The following is a 21,232-nucleotide window of genomic DNA, read 5'->3' as shown; positions in this document are numbered from 1 at the left end:
CACTAAGGAGACACCCAGAGATCACATGACCCCTGACACCCCACACACTAAGGAGACACCCAGAGATCACATGACCCCTGACACCCCACACACTAAGGAGACACCCAGAGATCACATGACCCCTGACACCCCGCACACTAAGGAGACACCCAGAGATCACATGACCCCTGACACCCCGCACACTAAGGAGATACCCAGAGATCACATGACCCCTGACACCCCACACACTAAGGAGACACCCAGAGATCACATGACCCCTGACACCCCACACACTAAGGAGACACCCAGAGATCACATGACCCCTGACACCCCACACACTAAGGAGACACCCAGAGATCACATGACCCCTGACACCCCACACACTAAGGAGACACCCAGAGATCACATGACCCCTGACACCCCGCACACTAAGGAGACACCCAGAGATCACATGACCCCTGACACCCCGCACACTAAGGAGACACCCAGAGATCACATGACCCCTGACACCCCGCACACTAAGGAGACACCCAGAGATCACATGACCCCTGACACCCCCCACACTAAGGAGACACCCAGAGATCACATGACCCCTGACACCCCACACACTAAGGAGACACCCAGAGATCACATGACCCCTGACACCCCGCACACTAAGGAGACACCCAGAGATCACATGACCCCTGACACCCCGCACACTAAGGAGATACCCAGAGATCACATGACCCCTGACACCCCGCACACTAAGGAGACACCCAGAGATCACATGACCCCTGACACCCCACACACTAAGGAGACACCCAGAGATCACATGACCCCTGACACCCCACACACTAAGGGGACACCCAGAGATCACATGACCCCTGACACCCCGCACACTAAGGAGACACCCAGAGATCACATGACCCCTGACACCCCACACACTAAGGAGACACCCAGAGATCACATGACCCCTGACACCCCGCACACTAAGGAGATACCCAGAGATCACATGACCCCTGACACCCCGCACACTAAGGAGACACCCAGAGATCACATGACCCCTGACACCCCACACACTAAGGAGACACCCAGAGATCACATGACCCCTGACACCCCGCACACTAAGGAGACACCCAGAGATCACATGACCCCTGACACCCCACACACTACGGAGACACCCAGAGATCACATGACCCCTGACACCCCACACACTAAGGGGACACCCAGAGATCACATGACCCCTGACACCCCGCACACTAAGGAGACACCCAGAGATCACATGACCCCTGACACCCCACACACTAAGGAGACACCCAGAGATCACATGACCCCTGACACCCCACACACTAAGGGGACACCCAGAGATCACATGACCCCTGACACCCCGCACACTAAGGAGACACCCAGAGATCACATGACCCCTGACACCCCGCACACTAAGGGGACACCCAGAGATCACATGACCCCTGACACCCCGCACACTAAGGAGACACCCAGAGATCACATGACCCCTGACACCCCGCACACTAAGGAGACACCCAGAGATCACATGACCCCTGACACCCCACACACTAAGGGGACACCCAGAGATCACATGACCCCTGACACCCCACACACTAAGGAGACACCCAGAGATCACATGACCCCTGACACCCCGCACACTAAGGAGACACCCAGAGATCACATGACCCCTGACACCCCGCACACTAAGGAGACACCCAGAGATCACATGACCCCTGACACCCCGCACACTAAGGAGACACCCAGAGATCACATGACCCCTGACACCCCACACACTAAGGAGACACCCAGAGATCACATGACCCCTGACACCCCGCACACTAAGGAGACACCCAGAGATCACATGACTCCTGACACCCCACACACTAAGGAGACACCCAGAGATCACATGACCCCTGACACCCCGCACACTAAGGAGACACCCAGAGATCACATGACCCCTGACACCCCGCACACTAAGGAGACACCCAGAGATCACATGACCCCTGACACCCCGCACACTAAGGGGACACCCAGAGATCACATGACCCCTGACACCCCGCACACTAAGGAGACACCCAGAGATCACATGACCCCTGACACCCCGCACACTAAGGGGACACCCAGAGATCACATGACCCCTGACACCCCGCACACTAAGGGGACACCCAGAGATCACATGACCCCTGACACCCCGCACACTAAGGAGACACCCAGAGATCACATGACCCCTGACACCCCGCACACTAAGGAGACACCCAGAGATCACATGACCCCTGACACCCCACACACTAAGGAGACACCCAGAGATCACATGACCCCTGACACCCCGCACACTAAGGAGACACCCAGAGATCACATGACCCCTGACACCCCGCACACTAAGGAGACACCCAGAGATCACATGACCCCTGACACCCCGCACACTAAGGAGACACCCAGAGATCACATGACCCCGGACACCCCGCACACTAAGGAGACACCCAGAGATCACATGACCCCTGACACCCCGCACACTAAGGAGACACCCAGAGATCACATGACCCCTGATACCCCGCACACTAAGGAGACACCCAGAGATCACATGACCCCTGACACCCCGCACACTAAGGAGACACCCAGAGATCACATGACCCCTGACACCCCACACACTAAGGGGACACCCAGAGATCACATGACCCCTGACACCCCGCACACTAAGGAGATACCCAGAGATCACATGACCCCTGACACCCCGCACACTAAGGAGACACCCAGAGATCACATGACCTCTGACACCCCGCACACTAAGGAGACACCCAGAGATCACATGACCTCTGACACCCCGCACACTAAGGAGACACCCAGAGATCACATGACCCCTGACACCCCACACACTAAGGAGACACCCAGAGATCACATGACCCCTGACACCCCGCACACTAAGGAGACACCCAGAGATCACATGACCCCTGACACCCCGCACACTAAGGAGACACCCAGAGATCACATGACCCCTGACACCCCGCACACTAAGGAGACACCCAGAGATCACATGACCCCTGACACCCCGCACACTAAGGAGACACCCAGAGATCACATGACCCCTGACACCCCGCACACTAAGGAGACACCCAGAGATCACATGACCCCTGACACCCCGCACACTAAGGAGACACCCAGAGATCACATGACCCCTGACACCCCGCACACTAAGGAGACACCCAGAGATCACATGACCCCTGACACCCCGCACACTAAGGGGACACCCAGAGATCACATGACCCCTGACACCCCGCACACTAAGGGGACACCCAGAGATCACATGACCCCTGACACCCCGCACACTAAGGAGACACCCAGAGATCACATGACCCCTGACACCCCGCACACTAAGGAGACACCCAGAGATCACATGACCCCTGACACCCCGCACACTAAGGGGACACCCAGAGATCACATGACCCCTGACACCCCGCACACTAAGGGGACACCCAGAGATCACATGACCCCTGACACCCCGCACACTAAGGAGACACCCAGAGATCACATGACCCCTGACACCCCGCACACTAAGGAGACACCCAGAGATCACATGACCACTGACACCCCGCACACTAAGGAGACACCCAGAGATCACATGACCCCTGACACCCCGCACACTAAGGAGACACCCAGAGATCACATGACCCCTGACACCCCGCACACTAAGGAGACACCCAGAGATCACATGACTCCTGACACCCCGCACACTAAGGAGACACCCAGAGATCACATGACCCCTGACACCCCGCACACTAAGGAGACACCCAGAGATCACATGACCCCTGACACCCCGCACACTAAGGGGACACCCAGAGATCACATGACCCCTGACACCCCGCACACTAAGGGGACACCCAGAGATCACATGACCCCTGACACCCCGCACACTAAGGAGACACCCAGAGATCACATGACCCCTGACACCCCGCACACTAAGGGGACACCCAGAGATCACATGACCCCTGACACCCCGCACACTAAGGAGACACCCAGAGATCACATGACCCCTGACACCCCGCACACTAAGGAGACACCCAGAGATCACATGACCCCTGACACCCCGCACACTAAGGAGACACCCAGAGATCACATGACTCCTGACACCCCGCACACTAAGGAGACACCCAGAGATCACATGACCCCTGACACCCCGCACACTAAGGAGACACCCAGAGATCACATGACCCCTGACACCCCGCACACTAAGGAGACACCCAGAGATCACATGACCCCTGACACCCCGCACACTAAGGGGACACCCAGAGATCACATGACCCCTGACACCCCACACACTAAGGGGACACCCAGAGATCACATGACCCCTGACACCCCGCACACTAAGGGGACACCCAGAGATCACATGACCCCTGACACCCCGCACACTAAGGAGACACCCAGAGATCACATGACCCCTGACACCCCACACACTAAGGAGACACCCAGAGATCACATGACCCCTGACACCCCGCACACTAAGGAGACACCCAGAGATCACATGACCCCTGACACCCCGCACACTAAGGAGACACCCAGAGATCACATGACCCCTGACACCCCGCACACTAAGGAGACACCCAGAGATCACATGACCTCTGACACCCCACACACTAAGGAGACACCCAGAGATCACATGACCCCTGACACCCCGCACACTAAGGAGACACCCAGAGATCACATGACCCCTGACACCCCACACACTAAGGAGACACCCAGAGATCACATGACCCCTGACACCCCGCACACTAAGGAGACACCCAGAGATCACATGACCCCTGACACCCCACACACTAAGGAGACACCCAGAGATCACATGACCACTGACACCCCGCACACTAAGGAGACACCCAGAGATCACATGACCCCTGACACCCCACACACTAAGGAGACACCCAGAGATCACATGACCCCTGACACCCCGCACACTAAGGAGACACCCAGAGATCACATGACCCCTGACACCCCGCACACTAAGGGGACACCCAGAGATCACATGACCCCTGACACCCCGCACACTAAGGGGACACCCAGAGATCACATGACCCCTGACACCCCGCACACTAAGGAGACACCCAGAGATCACATGACCCCTGACACCCCGCACACTAAGGAGACACCCAGAGATCACATGACCACTGACACCCCGCACACTAAGGAGACACCCAGAGATCACATGACCCCTGACACCCCGCACACTAAGGAGACACCCAGAGATCACATGACCCCTGACACCCCGCACACTAAGGAGACACCCAGAGATCACATGACTCCTGACACCCCGCACACTAAGGAGACACCCAGAGATCACATGACCCCTGACACCCCGCACACTAAGGAGACACCCAGAGATCACATGACCCCTGACACCCCGCACACTAAGGGGACACCCAGAGATCACATGACCCCTGACACCCCGCACACTAAGGGGACACCCAGAGATCACATGACCCCTGACACCCCGCACACTAAGGAGACACCCAGAGATCACATGACCCCTGACACCCCGCACACTAAGGGGACACCCAGAGATCACATGACCCCTGACACCCCGCACACTAAGGAGACACCCAGAGATCACATGACCCCTGACACCCCGCACACTAAGGAGACACCCAGAGATCACATGACCCCTGACACCCCGCACACTAAGGAGACACCCAGAGATCACATGACTCCTGACACCCCGCACACTAAGGAGACACCCAGAGATCACATGACCCCTGACACCCCGCACACTAAGGAGACACCCAGAGATCACATGACCCCTGACACCCCGCACACTAAGGAGACACCCAGAGATCACATGACCTCTGACACCCTGCACACTAAGGAGACACCCAGAGATCACATGACCCCTGACACCCCGCACACTAAGGAGACACCCAGAGATCACATGACCCCTGACACCCCGCACACTAAGGGGACACCCAGAGATCACATGACCCCTGACACCCCACACACTAAGGGGACACCCAGAGATCACATGACCCCTGACACCCCGCACACTAAGGGGACACCCAGAGATCACATGACCCCTGACACCCCGCACACTAAGGAGACACCCAGAGATCACATGACCCCTGACACCCCACACACTAAGGAGACACCCAGAGATCACATGACCCCTGACACCCCGCACACTAAGGAGACACCCAGAGATCACATGACCCCTGACACCCCGCACACTAAGGAGACACCCAGAGATCACATGACCCCTGACACCCCGCACACTAAGGAGACACCCAGAGATCACATGACCCCTGACACCCCACACACTAAGGAGACACCCAGAGATCACATGACCCCTGACACCCCGCACACTAAGGAGACACCCAGAGATCACATGACCCCTGACACCCCGCACACTAAGGAGACACCCAGAGATCACATGACCCCTGACACCCCACACACTAAGGAGACACCCAGAGATCACATGACCACTGACACCCCGCACACTAAGGAGACACCCAGAGATCACATGACCCCTGACACCCCACACACTAAGGAGACACCCAGAGATCACATGACCCCTGACACCCCGCACACTAAGGAGACACCCAGAGATCACATGACCCCTGACACCCCACACACTAAGGAGACACCCAGAGATCACATGACCCCTGACACCCCACACACTAAGGAGACACCCAGAGATCACATGACCCCTGACACCCCGCACACTAAGGAGACACCCAGAGATCACATGACCCCTGACACCCCACACACTAAGGAGACACCCAGAGATCACATGACCACTGACACCCCGCACACTAAGGAGACACCCAGAGATCACATGACCCCTGACACCCCACACACTAAGGAGACACCCAGAGATCACATGACCCCTGACACCCCGCACACTAAGGAGACACCAAGCTCCTAGGCTGTCGCCTATAGAGGGCGTTTCACGGGTTACACCTTTCCATGTGTACACAGCAAACATGAGCCGAGCCAACCCGGATCTACCCTCCCCCGCCACCACCAGGAGAAGTAGTACTGTGCAGAGTCCATACATACAGAATAAGAACAGATACTGAGAATTACACCCGGCATACAGGACAGGAGAAGTAGTACTGTGCAGAGTCCATACATACAGAATAAGAACAGATACTGAGAATTACACCCAGCATACAGGACAGGAGAAGTGGTACTGTGCAGAGTCCATACATACAGAATAAGAACAGATACCGAGAATTACACCCAGCATACAGGACAGGAGAAGTGGTACTGTGCAGAGTCCATACATACAGAATAAGAACAGATACCGAGAATTACACCCGGCATACAGGACAGGAGAAGTGGTACTGTGCAGAGTCCATACATACAGAATAAGAACAGATACCGAGAATTACACCCAGCATACAGGACAGGAGAATTAGTACTGTGCAGAGTCCATACATACAGAATAAGAACAGATACCGAGAATTACACCCAGCATACAGGAGAATGGAAGTAGTACTGTGCAGAGTCCATACATACAGAATAAGAACAGATACAGAGAATTACACCCGGCATACAGGACAGGAGAAGTAGTACTGTGCAGAGTCCATACATACAGAATAAGAACAGATACTGAGAATTACACCCGGCATACAGGAGAATGGAAGTAGTACTGTGCTGGTGATGTAACAGGAAGTGAGGGGAATGAGGGATGCTGTGTGGGTTATGGGGGGCCCTCGGCGGGGTCTATCTGGGGCCCCCAATAATACAATCCATAGAAGGAGAGGGTGAGGGGTTAAGCAGAGGAGCGATGAGTAGTTCTGGCGTTCCCAGCAGACGCTCCGCCTGTTCTCTGCATATTTCTGCCATGAGCAGACTGTGTGCTCCAACCCCCACCACCCAACTCTGCAGCAAGATGAGGGAGACTCCCAGGGGTGTACTGTACTACAGAGACTGCAACAAGATGAGTGAAGATGGGGTCAGGGCAAGGATGAGGACAGGGGTCAGGACAGGGGAGAGGTCAGGGCAAGGATGAGGACAGGGCAAGGATGAGGACAGGGGTCAGGACAGGGGAGAGGTCAGGGCAAGGATGAGGACAGGGGAAAGGTCAGGGCAGGGATGGGGACAGGGGTCAGGACAGGGGAGAGGCCAGGGCAAAGATGAGGACAGGGGTCAGGACAGGGGAGAAGTCAGGGCAAGGATGAGGACAGGGGTCAGGACAGGGGAGAGGTCAGGGCAGGGATGGGGACATGGCAAGGATGAGGACAGGGGTCAGGACAGGGGAGAGGTCAAGGATGAGGACAGGGGTCAGGACAGGGGAGAGGTCAGGGCAGGGATGGGGACAGGGCAAGGATGAGGACAGGGGTCAGGACAGGGGAGAGGTCAGGGCAAGGATGAGGACAGGGGTCAGGACAGGGGAGAGGTCAGGGCAGGGATGGGGACATGGCAAGGATGAGGACAGGGGTCAGGACAGGGGAGAGGTCAGGGCAGGGATGGGGACAGGGCAAGGATGAGGACAGGGGTCAGGACAGGGGAGAGGTCAGGGCAGGGATGAGGACAGGGGTCAGGACAGGGGAGAGGTCAGGGCAAGGATGAGGACAGGGGAAAGGTCAGGGCAGGGATGGGGACATGGCAAGGATGAGGACAGGGGTCAGGACAAGGGAGAGGTCAGGGCAAGGATGGGGACAGGGCAAGGATGAGGACAGGGGTCAGGACAGGGGAGAGGTCAGGGCAAGGATGAGGACAGGGGAAAGGTCAGGGCAGGGATGGGGACATGGCAAGGATGAGGACAGGGGTCAGGACAGGGGAGAGGCCAGGGCAAGGATGAGGACAGGGGTCAGGACAGGGGAGAGGTCAGGGCAGGAATGGGGTCAGGGCAGGGATAGGGACAGGGGTCAGGGCAGGGATGGGGACAGGGGTCAGGGCAGGGATGGGGACAGGGGTCAGGGCAGGGATGAGGACAGGGGTCAGGGTAGGAATGGGGGTCAGGGCAGGGATGGGTACAGGGGGTCAGGGAACAGGACAGGTGAATGGACCCACATTTTGGGCAGTTGTAGGGAACTATGACTGGGCCCTCATTACTGTCAGAGTGCACCAAACGAGCCAAGACCTCAATCCCGTGAGATTCTGTGGAAGAAGTAGAATAGCCGCCTGCTTAGATAACATGTGACAACCTAAAATTATTTTACAAATCTTCTGAACTTTAAAAGTTGTGTAAATAAATCGGTAAATAGGTACCCTGTCCTGACCCCTGTCCTCATCCTTGCCCTGTCCCCATCCCTGCCCTGACCTCTCCCCTGTCCTGACCCCTGTCCTCATCTAAATAGGGAGTATGGTGCCAGCCCTAGGTTCCTCCAATCAGAGACCCGGGGTATATGCAGCCACCTTCATGTGATTGGACACTGGCAGACTATATTGTGGGATGGTCTATGAAGCCTCTCCCATTTCTAGCAAGCCATAGGATAAACTGCCAGGACAGGGGGCGGTGCCCGGTGTTATTATGGGTATTACGGTTTGGTTGGGTTCGGATCGTATTGTACAGGCGATACAAAGACTCTGGGATGTCCCTGAGCAATATAACAGAGCTGGGCATCACAGCAACTAGGGATGGGCTTTATGTTCGAGTCGAACGAAAGTTAAACTCGAACATCAGCTGTTTGTGCGTTAGCTGAACACACAAACAAATTGGGCGCTCGGAGGGAAGTTCGCCCGCCGATGAGCGCCCCAAAATGCACTGCGCTGTTGCAGTGCATTGATTGCTGATGATTGGCCAAAGCATGTACCTGAGCTGTATGCTTTGGCCAATCACAGCACAATGTCCTGTCAGAGCCGTGATTGGCCAAAGGCAGCGTCCACACCCCACACTATATAAAGCTGCTGCTCACACGGCCGCCATGTACAGAGGTTAGGCAGGTAGTTAGTGGGTAGTGAGATGAGTTAGTTTAGTGTAGTGAACAGGAATACCCCACTTTTATAATTTATAGATATGTTGTAGTCCTGGGTCCCCTCTCAGTGCTCCCCAAGTTTTGTGTCCCTGTCACTTATAGTTTGTGAGCAGTGCCATGCCAAGCTGACCAATATTTCCCATACATGACAATGTTAGGGAAGGAGAGCAGTGCCATGCCAAGCTGACCAATATTTCCCATAGATGCCAATGTTAGAGACGGGGAGCAGTGCCATGCCAAGCTGACCAATATTTCCCATAGATGACAATGTTAGGGAAGGAGAGCAGTGCCATGCCAAGCTGATCAATATTTCCCACAGATGACAATGTTAAAGACAGGGAGCAGTGCCATGCCAAGCTGATCAATATTTCCCACAGATGACAATGTTAAAGACAGGGAGCAGTGCCATGCCAAGCTGATCAATATTTCCCACAGATGACAATGTTAAAGACAGGGAGCAGTGCCATGCCAAGCTGACCAATATTTCCCATAGATGACAATGTTAAAGACAGAGCAGTGCCATGCCAAGCTGACCAATATTTCCCATAGATGACAATGTTAAAGACAGGGAGCAGTGCCATGCCAAGCTGACCAATATTTCCTATAGATGACAATGTTAGAGACGGAGAGCAGTGCCATGCCAAGTTGACCAATATTTCCCATAGATGACAATGTTAGGGAAGGGGAGCAGTGCCATGCCAAGTTGACCAATATTTCCTATAGATGACAATGTTAGGGAAGGAGAGCAGTGCCATGCCAAGCTGACCAATATTTCCCATAGATACCAATGTTAAAGACAAGGAGCAGTGCCATGCCAAGCTAACCAATATTTCCCATAGATGCCAATGTTAAAGACAGGGAGCAGTGCCATGCCAAGCTGACCGATATTTCCCATAGATGACCATGTTAGGGAAGGAGAGCAGTGCCATGCCAAGCTTACCAATATTTCCCATAGATACCAGTGTTAAAGACAGAGAGCAGTGCCATGCCAAGCTGACCAATATTTCCCATAGATGACAATGATAAAGACAGGGAGCAGTGCCATGCCAAGCTGACCAATATTTCCTATAGATGACAATTTTAGAGAGGGAGAGCAATGCCATGCCAAGCAGTGCCCATATACGCCAATGTTAGAGACGGGGAGCAGTCAGTGCCATGCCAAGCTGACCAATATTTCCCATAGATACCAATCTGAAAATTGGTCTAGGCAGGAAGGGGATGAAAGTACCCTGTATTTAAGTGGTTAAGGGGAACCCTATGACAGAATAAAAAAAAAAAAATGGCACGGGCCCCCCCCCCCCCTCCCCAAAATAAAATCTATACCAGGCCCTTCGGATCTGGTACAGATTTTAAGGATAACTTCAAACCAAAATTAAAAAAAAAAAAAAAGGTGTGAGGTCCCCCCCCCCCAAAATCCATACCAGACCCTTATCTGAGCATGCAGCCTGGCAGGCCAGAAAGGGGGTGGGGAACGAGCAAGCGCCCCCCCCCCTCCTGAACCATACTAGGTCGTTTGCCCCCCCAAACCACCTTGTCCCCATGCTGATGGGGACAAGGGCCTCTTCCCGACAACCCTGGGCTGTGGTGTGGGGGTCTGCAGGTGGGGGGCTTATCGGAATAAAGAAGCCCCCTTTGACAAGGGGGCCCCCAGATCCCGGCCCCCTACCAAAGAAGTAGACCCCACACCAAAAAAGTGTAATAAAGGAAAAAGCACAGAACACAGTTTTTGGCAAGTCCTTAATTAAAAACCATAAATAATAAATAGTGTCCCTCAATGTACATCCAAAGTCAATCACGACGCCCGCCAACCCGAAAAATAGAAAACATTTTTAAAAAATGTAAAGAAGCTTCGCCTCTTTTGAGCCGTTCTCCAGCTTTGACAGCTCTTTTATAGGCAAGGGGTGGGGCCACCTAGTTACGTCACCCGGTGGCACCGCCCCTTCTGACGTCACATGAGCCGACAATACATCATAGCCGCGAGCAAGTTTAAATGACATTTTTTCCTTTAGAAATGTCAGTATTGCTGCAGCAGGCTCCATACATCATACAGATGCACCACTTTACAGGCACATTAAGGGGACCCCCTCAGGCACGATATTTAAAAAGGAACTTTTCCTTTTTATGGTTTCACTTTAAGCATCATTAAAATCACAGCTCCTGGAAAATTATTGTTTTAAAAACATTTTTTGCATTGATACATGCCCCCCCAGGGCAGTACCCGGACCCCCATACATTTTTTTAATGGCAATAACTTGCATATAAGCCTTTAAAGTGAGGACTTTGGATTTTTCATGTTCGGGTCCCATAGACTTTAATAGAGTTTGCATGTTCGCTAGAACTTTTCCTTGTTCGAGATGTTCTGATGCGAACCGAACAGGGGGGTTCGGCCCATCGCTAGTCACCAGTACACCCTTCACCTCAATCCTGGGAAACAGTTGGAGTCACCGGTGCATCCACTTTAAAGGCCAGAGGATCGATGGACCTGTCTACCTTTTTGAAGTAGGATGCCATGAGATCCACCTCTAGGGTCCCCACTCCCCAATTGTGAGAGATGTCCAAGAACACTTCAGGTCCACCATTGAATTGACAGGCAAATGGCCCTTAGTTCTGGAATGTGGATAGGAAGTCTGGACTGCAGTGTTTCCATGCCTTGGACTCCTCCCCAGCCTTAAAGGCCAGAATCATGAGACCCATTCAGGTTAACTGAGAAGGAACTTACCAAATTCCAGTGCAGGCCAATGATATCCTGGCCTTGGGAGACATGGGCCAGCCCAGAGACTGAGGAAGATAACCCCATGCAGTCAGCAAATTGAGGTCTGGACAGAAAATTAGCAAAAATTAATGCCTTCAAAAAGCCACCCTCAGATCTTGTAAGCTCATGCTAAAGCAGATGAATGGACACTTGGAGTGACGGGTCTAAATACCAGACATGTCCAGGACTAGGCCCAGGTTCTCCAAGCAATCGCTCTAATCCAACGCAGATCTCTGGAGGTTGAGGATCCACAGGAAGTTTAGGAATATCTGCATGTCCTCTGGAGGTTGGCAGAAAATGCCAAAAATTCCCCCTATTGCAGGCCGATTCTATCCGGAACTTTTAGATCCACAGGAAGGGGTTGATAATCTTAAAATCAAGGATGGAGCAACTTTGGATTTTAGAATCGTAAATAGGTTGAGATAAACCTCTGGAAACTTCATTCTGAAAGAACCCGGAACAGTCACTCGACTGCGAGGCCTAAAGTCCTGCAATACCGGGGCAGAAGCAGGCAGATTTGAGGGCATTAAAAGGGGAGGAGGCAGGAACTAGAAATTCAGCCTGTCCAACTGGGACACCACGTCTAAAGATCTGATATTCCCTGAGTCTAGGTGGTCACTAGTCATCCACCCACCTGTACCAGTGGAGACACCCCCTCATTGCAATGCGAGATTGGCACCAGACTTGGCTGGCTAAGTCTTGCAATGGGATTGGGATGAGGATTCGGAATTGGAAGCCTAGGAGGGACGAAAGGAACTCTTCCAAAATCCAGGTGCACCTGAGTCTGCGGCAGACATCTTGGCTTTATTCCCATGGGGAAGGCTTCATTCACACTGGCACTCCTGTGTTTCACTCTTGCATTGAAACGTTTCTGCTTTAAAGCAGTTTGAAATGTTTACACAGATCTTTAAAGAACAGAGTTCTCGAATCTTCCATTGACATTGATAGGGAGAATTAATCTCGTTAAGATGAAGCTGCTGCCCCCGCTCTTGTATATTGTGCGCCAATCCCCGGTGTGGATCCCAAAGAGGATCTTTAAACAATTTCATTCCCTGATGACTGCCTTCCTCTGGGGTGCCTGCCCCCCTAGACTGCGCTTATCTATACTGCAGCGGCCCTGGACTCATGGGGGTCTGGCTTGTCCCGATTTTTTTAAGTACTTAGTGGCTGGCTTATTAACTCATGCTCATAACTGGCTCATTTCGGATGACTCTAACTCTGCAGTGGTGCTTGAGGCGGCCCTGCTTGGGTCTTATGAGGTGCTGCGTAATGCCCTTTTCCGTGGACCCAGGGCTCCATATCCCCTCACGGCCTCCATGAAGGCGGTCATCAGGGCCTGGACAACGGTTTCCCCATATGCCAAATCTGACCTTAGTCGGCTGTCTCCGAAGCTCCCCCTATGCCGAAACCCGGAACTGCCTGAATTCCACTCCATCCCTGATCCATCTCTCTGGGCCGTTAGGGGAATTCGGTGTCTTTCCCACATCTGTTCAGGGGATGGTCTTCTTAGTTTTGACCAATTGAAAGACAAATTTACTTTGCCCAACTCTTACTTTTTCAGATTCTTGCAATTCAGTCATGCCTTTCGGACTCAGTTCGGGGGTTCTCCCCCGGATTTGACTCCGGCAGACTTGGAACTGGTCCTCCGGTATGAGGATCTGCAGAAACCGCTCTCCTCCATATACAGATCCCTGATGCCTAGTGTGCATGTGGGTCTGGAGGGGTTGCAGGCGTCCTGGGTGGCGGAGGTGCCGGAATTGGATTCAGAGGACTGGGAAGATGTCTGGGATTATCCCTTCAAACATTTGGTATCCTCAAGGGATCGCTTAGTCCAATTCAAGATTCTACATAGGTTTCACCTCACGCCTTCTAGGTTGCATCGGGTGTCTCCCGACTTCCCGGATGTCTGCTGGCGGTGTGGCTCTGCTGCCCCTTCTTATGCACATATGATCTGGCACTGTCCGTCCCTGCAAAGATTTTGGTCTGAGGTCTTGGGCTTCATCGCCAGTTTGACTACTATTACTGTCCCAGCCGGCATTGAGACCTGTATCCTGGGACTTGTGAATGCGTTGGCTCACTCTGTTGCTACTCGCACCCTGTTGGGATTACTGCTCTTTTATGCTAGGAAGTTGGTGGTGATGCGCTGGAGGGAATCAGGGGCCCCGGCCCTATCAAAGTGGAAGGCATTGGTGAATTCGATGGTACCACTGTATAAAGCTGTTTAGAAATTTAAGGGGTGCCCCAATAAATTCCACAAAGTCTGGCACCTGTGGGTGGAAGCTACTGATCCTGCTGATGAACCCTCTGTTCCGGATCCCGTTGTTTCTTCAGCTGCCGGGTAGGTTGTTCCTGTCTATGTAGGCTGCTGTGATCTGTTAGTGCTTTCCTGCATGTTGGAATGTCGGTACTCAGACCTGTGAAGCTTTTGAACTTCTTGGAGCTACAGCCTTGTTGGGGGTTTTTATTTTCTTATCTTTGTTTTTTATTTGTATGCTTGGTCTTGTTACTGTGGTTCTATGTTGTTGAGCCTGGGTATGCCCACACTGCTCTGTTTTATATGTTGTTTTTCAAAATTCAATAAACAGAATTTCAAAAAAAAAAAAAAAAACAGAACAGAGTTCTATTTTCTCTAAACGCACTTAAACTGACTGCATCGAAATGCAGGAAAACGCACAGCGTGAATGGCATTAAAAATCATTACATACATTTAGAGGAGTTTTCAGAACCAGTATGAGGCTTAAGTGCCCTCCCCCCACATGACTTCCTAATAAAGGTGTCTAAGGACTCTCCAGAGCTCTCTATCAAATGGAAAGCTTTCCGGACGTTTCTTAGAGACCTCCTTCACAGCCACCATATCCTGCGGATAGAAACGACAGCCAGGTGAGACCCTTGGCACAGGGAGTCTTACATAGTTACATAGTTACATAGTTAGTGAGGTTGAAAAAAAGACATCAGTCCATCCAGTTCAACCTATGATGTGTGTGTGTGTTTGCTTTTAACCGTACATTGTATACCCCTGTATGTTGTACATTGTATACCCCTGTATGTTGTACATTGTATACCCCCTGTATGTTGTACATTGTATACCCCTGTATGTTGTACATTGTATACCCCTGTATGTTGTACATTGTATACCCCTGTATGTTGTACATTGTATACCCCCTGTATGTTGTACATTGTATACCCCCTGTATGTTGTACATTGTATACCCCTGTATGTTGTACATTGTATACCCCTGTATGTTGTACATTGTATACCCCTGTATGTTGTACATTGTATACCCCTGTATGTTGAACATTGTATACCCCCTGTATGTTGTACATTGTATACCCCTGTATGTTGTACATTGTATACCCCTGTATGTTGTACATTGTATACCCCCTGTATGTTGTACATTGTATACCCCCTGTATGTTGTACATTGTATACCCCTGTATGTTGTACATTGTATACCCCTGTATGTTGTACATTGTATACCCCCTGTATGTTGTACATTGTATACCCCTGTATGTTGTGGTCTTTAAGGTGTCCATCTAATAGTTTTTTGAAACTATCAATGCTCCCTCCTGATACGACGTGGAAGAGAATTCCACATCCTTACCGCTCTTACAGTGAAGAACCCCTTACGCACTTTAAGGTTAAACCGCCTTTCCTCTAGTTTTAGTGAGTGGCCACGTGTCTTATTGCATCTCCTTTCTCTGAATAGTTTGTTCCTTATGCTCGGGTCACCAGTACAGTATTTGTACATTGAGATCATATCCCCCCTCAATCGTCTCTTCTCCAGAGAGAATAAGTTCAGTGCTTGTAGTCTTTCCTCATAGCTGATGTCCTCCATTCCCCTAATTATTTTTGTTGCCCTTCTCTGGACTTTCTCCAGTTCCAGCACATCCTTCCTGAGGACCGGTGCCCAGAACTGGACAGCATACTCCAGATGTGGCCGGACCAGAGTCTTGTAGAGTGAAAGAATAATCTCTTTATTTCTGGAGTGAATCCCCTTTTTTATACATCCCAGTATTCTGTTGGCATACTGCCAAACCTTCTTCGGGAGTAGCTGTTTGGAGTATGCTACTCCATTGGTCGTTCGATCTTTGTATACTCCCATTCACAAATTGCGTGCATATAAATCTTCTGGCTCTGAGTGGTCCCTGCATTTACACTTGAGAAAAGAGCGCGCATGCTCCCCAAGAGCTTGGCGCACGCTCTGAAACGCGTCGTGTGCACTTTGACCCTGCCTACGTCACGCGGTCGACGCTGAGTCCCAGCCTGCCTCCAGAGTTCGGTCTCAGAAGAGAGAGCCAGCATCTCCCCGCTATTCATCCACCGGATAGGATTACCATTACATCCTTCCTCTCGGCAGCAGCATCACAGACAGTTGACCTCATGACTTCGCATTTGAGCCTACATTTATCTCATCTCTAGTGAGTTACCATTTACTGTATGCTTTAAATCCAATAAACATATTGCACTTAGAGGTGCTCTGCTTGTCTTTTCGGAGTAGCTGTTTGGAGCACCGATCGATCTGTCAGCATTGAGCCCGGTTACATGCCTGTCATGCCACAAATGGTCTGGGGAACGGCCAGCTGAGCTCAAACGAGCAAAGCAGTCTTTAAAGAGGGCCTTCAACCTTTTGTCAATGGGGTGCTTAAAGGCCTGGGACTTCTTTGACCAGAACAATGATAGATTTGTTCAGAAAGAAAAAGCCCGACCCAACACCAAAACCTTCTATTTCCGTGGAAAGGCTCCACCATCGGGTACTCCTTGGGAGGAGAATACATTCTGCCAGGCCATGTCCAGTCTTTGTACAGAACATCCTAGACTAGCGGGTGGATGGGGAAAGTCCTAGTATGCTTTCTGGATTTGGGTAGAAACCCTCCCTACCCCATACTGGTGAACATTGGCTCTGATGGGGATTCCACCTTCAAACGAGTTCCCGCTGCCTCCACAATTGTAATGGTTTCCTTCAGCTTGGCCGACTGACCATCCTTCCTGGAGAAGTCCTGAAAGATTTTCCCTTCACTCCTTCATCTCCCTCACCTTCCTCATCAGGGGGAAATGCGTCAGTCATGGCCAGGTTAGACAACGACCCAGAAGGGGATGCAGGCTGACCGGCAGTCTCAAGCAGCACAGAAACCTTCCCCATGAAACTCCAACACAGAGACCAGTAACAAAGGAAGGAATGGAGGTACCCTGAGGGGTTAAGGAGGGATGGCATGCCTGCCCCTCTATGGAGGGGAGTCACACCGGTGGAAACTACCACTGCCCTGGACCTGCTGCACACCCTGCAACCTCGCTGTACTATTGTACCAAGACCAAGCACCAATGCAGGGTCCAGAGTCAGGCACACCATTACAGGCCTATGTCCTCATGTCATGAGTCTGGGTATGGTCCCCAAGGTTCTGCTGAGGAACACCAAACCAGAAGCTGCAGGAGGTTTTCACCAGGGTTGTAGGTGCAGCTGGGTTGGGAAAGGGATTTCTCTGCGTGAAGGTCAGTGAGGAATCTTCTTAGTCTTAGTGTGGGGGGGGGGGGGGTTATATGGGCTGGAGAAGATTGCTGGGAGTGGGAGGGGTTATATGGGATGGTGAATATTGCTGGGAGTGGGAGGGGTGATCCCACAATTCTGTTTGCTTGTGTCCCATCTCCTGAAGGTGGCTGTATATAACCCTGGGTCTCTGATGAAATGAGCCCGTGTCCTGTACAAATGTAATTCCAGATTTTATACAGTCCCAAGTGGTGGACATGCCGCACTGTAACTGGATTATTCCCCACCCCCTTCATATGTACCTGCACTACTTGTAACCATTAGGATTTAAGGTGTTAAGCCATATGTTAAGCATTAGATGCAGAATGAACGTTCATGGTTTATGTTGGAGGTAGAGGTCAGAACGTTTCTGACTTTCCATGTCTATGGTGCCGGAATCCCAAACCAACCTTACCTCAACCATAATGACCGTAACCTGTTGTATGATGCTTTTAGAAAAAGAAATGTTAACAGCAATATTAACTCTATCATTACCACAAGACTGGATGGTATTAATAGGGATCCCACCCCAACGAGTCCATAATACCACAAGACTGGATGGTATTAATGGAGAGCCAACCCCAACGAGTCCATAATACCACAAGGTTGGATGGTGTTAATGGAGATCCCACCATAATATGTCCATAATACCACAAGACTGGATGGTATTGGAGATTCCACCACAACAAATCCATAATAACATGAGAATGGATGGTATTAATGGAGATCCCACCACAACGAGTCCAAAATACCACAGGGCTAGATGGTATTATTGGAGATCCCACCACAACGAGTCCATAATTCCACAGGGCTGGATGGTATTAATGGAGATCCCACCACAAGGAGTCCATAATACCACTAGACTGGAGGGTATTAATGGAGAACCCACCACAAGGAGTCCATAATACCACTAGACTGGAGGGTATTAATGGAGAACCCACCACAAGGAGTCCATAATACCACTAGACTGGAGGGTATTAATGGAGAACCCACCACAAGGAGTCCATAATACCACTAGACTGGAGGGTATTAATGGAGAACCCACCACAAGGAGTCCATAATACCACTAGACTGGAGGGTATTAATGGAGAACCCACCACAAGGAGTCCATGATACCACTAGACTGGAGGGTATTAATGGAGAACCCACCACAACGAGTCCATAATACCACTAGACTGGAGGGTATTAATGGAGATCCCACCACAACAAATCCATAATAACACGAGAATGGATGGTATGGAGATCCCACCACAAGGAGTCCATTAAACCACCAGACTGGAGGGTATTAATGGAGAGCCCACCCCAACAAGTCCATAATACCACAAGGCTGGATGGTGTTAATGGAGATCCCACCACATCAACTCCATAATACCACAGGGCTGGATGGTATTAATGGAGATCCCACCAAAAGGAGTCCATAATACCACTAGACTGGAGGGTATTAATGGAGAACCCACCACAAGGAGTCCATAATACCACTAGACTGGAGGGTATTAATGGAGAACCCACCACAAGGAGTCCATTATACCACTAGACTGGATGGTATTAATGGAGAACCCACCACAAGGAGTCCATTATACCACTAGACTGGATGGTATTAATGGAGAACCCACCACAACGAGTCCATTATACCACTAGACTGGATGGTATTAATGGAGAACCCACCACAAGGAGTCCATTATACCACTAGACTGGATGGTAATAATGTAATAATGGAGATCTCACCACAATCAGTCCATAATATCACAATGAGTTGATACTGATAACACCTGGTATTGTCACTCTTACCTGTTGAGGTTGGTGGCTCTCTTGCGGTAGTTGAGAATGGCTTCATGGGAATTCAGCAGCAGGTCCTGGGTTGGGGCTCTGGGCTCCTGTATCTGGTACAGTGGGTGTGAGAAGAGGTGCTGCAATTTGGAGCCTCCGATTCCTGTTGTCGGTTCTGCAGTTCTGGGGACTGTTGGCCTTGGTGCTGCTTCTGCAGTATTGAGGGTTGTAGTCCCTGGGGCTGGTCCTGTGCTGTTCTGAGTTTGGCAGTTGCATTTCCGGATGAGTCTGCTCTGAATTTCTGGCCACAAGTGGAAGTAAAAGTCAGCTGCCAGGATGGCAGAAAACGCCAGGATCAAGATGAGTCTGTCCCTGCGGAGCAGCAACATGGGGACACAGGATGGCACAGCGAGGAGGGCCTGGTGAGAAGGGAATGTGAAGGCAAGGTGTTGCTGGGAACTGGTGGGTCAGGTTACAGTGGTGAAGCTGGGGCTGGGGGGTCAGGTTACAGTGGTGATGTGGAGCTGGGGGGTCTGGTTACAGTGGTGAAGCTGGGGCTGGGGGGTCAGGTTACAGTGGTGAAGCTGGGGCTGGGGGGTCAGGTTACAGTGGTGAAGCTGGGGCTGGGGGGTCAGGTTACAGTGGTGAAGCTGGGGCTGGGGGGTCAGGTTACAGTGGTGAAGCTGGGGCTGGGGGGTCAGGTTACAGTTGTAACGTGGAGCTGGGGATTGAGGTTACAGTGGTGAAGTGGAGCTGGGGGGTCAGGTTACAGTGGTGAAGTGGAGCTGGGGGGGGGGTCAGGTTACAGTGGTGAAGTGGAACTGAGGGTCAGGTTACAGTGGTGAAGTGGAGCTGGGGGGTCAGGTTACAGTGGTGAAGTGGAGCTGGGGGGGTCAGGTTACAGTGGTGAAGTGGAGCTGGGGGGGTCAGGTTACAGTGGTGAAGTGGAACTGAGGGGTCAGGTTACAGTGGTGAAGTGGAGCTGGGGGGTCAGGTTACAGTGGTGAAGCTGGGGCTGGGGGGTCAGGTTACAGTTGTAACGTGGAGCTGGGGATTGAGGTTACAGTGGTGAAGTGGAGCTGGGGGGTCAGGATACAGTGGTGAAGTGGAGCTGGGGGGGGTCAGGTTACAGTGGTGAAGTGGAACTGAGGGTCAGGTTACAGTGGTGAAGTGGAGCTGGGGGGTCAGGTTACAGTGGTGAAGTGGAGCTGGGGGGGTCAGGTTACAGTGGTGAAGTGGAACTGAGGGGTCAGGTTACAGTGGTGAAGTGGAGCTGGGGGGTCAGGTTACAGTGGTGAAGCTGGGGCTGGGGGGTCAGGTTACAGTT

At 51.8% G+C, this 21,232-nt stretch overlaps 1 protein-coding gene across 1 annotated transcript in view; it reads right to left on the bottom strand.

Moving 5' to 3' along the window:
- FAM20A (FAM20A golgi associated secretory pathway pseudokinase) overlaps window positions 1-20,391 on the bottom strand; it is a 61,123-nt gene extending 40,732 nt beyond the window's left edge. Inside the window, exon 1 of the mRNA XM_082271688.1 lies at window positions 19,927-20,391. Coding sequence (XP_082127814.1) covers window positions 19,927-20,294 — 368 coding nt within the window. The 5' untranslated portion in view covers window positions 20,295-20,391. The remainder of the gene's footprint in view (window positions 1-19,926) is intronic.
- Between the last annotated feature and the right edge of the window lie 841 nt (window positions 20,392-21,232).

This window comes from Pelophylax lessonae (genome assembly GCF_965119305.1).
Source record: "Pelophylax lessonae genome assembly, chromosome: 11".
Lineage (NCBI taxonomy): Eukaryota > Metazoa > Chordata > Amphibia > Anura > Ranidae > Pelophylax > Pelophylax lessonae.
Note: the sequence above shows the minus strand (reverse complement) of the source record. Positions and strands in the feature narration are given on the sequence as shown.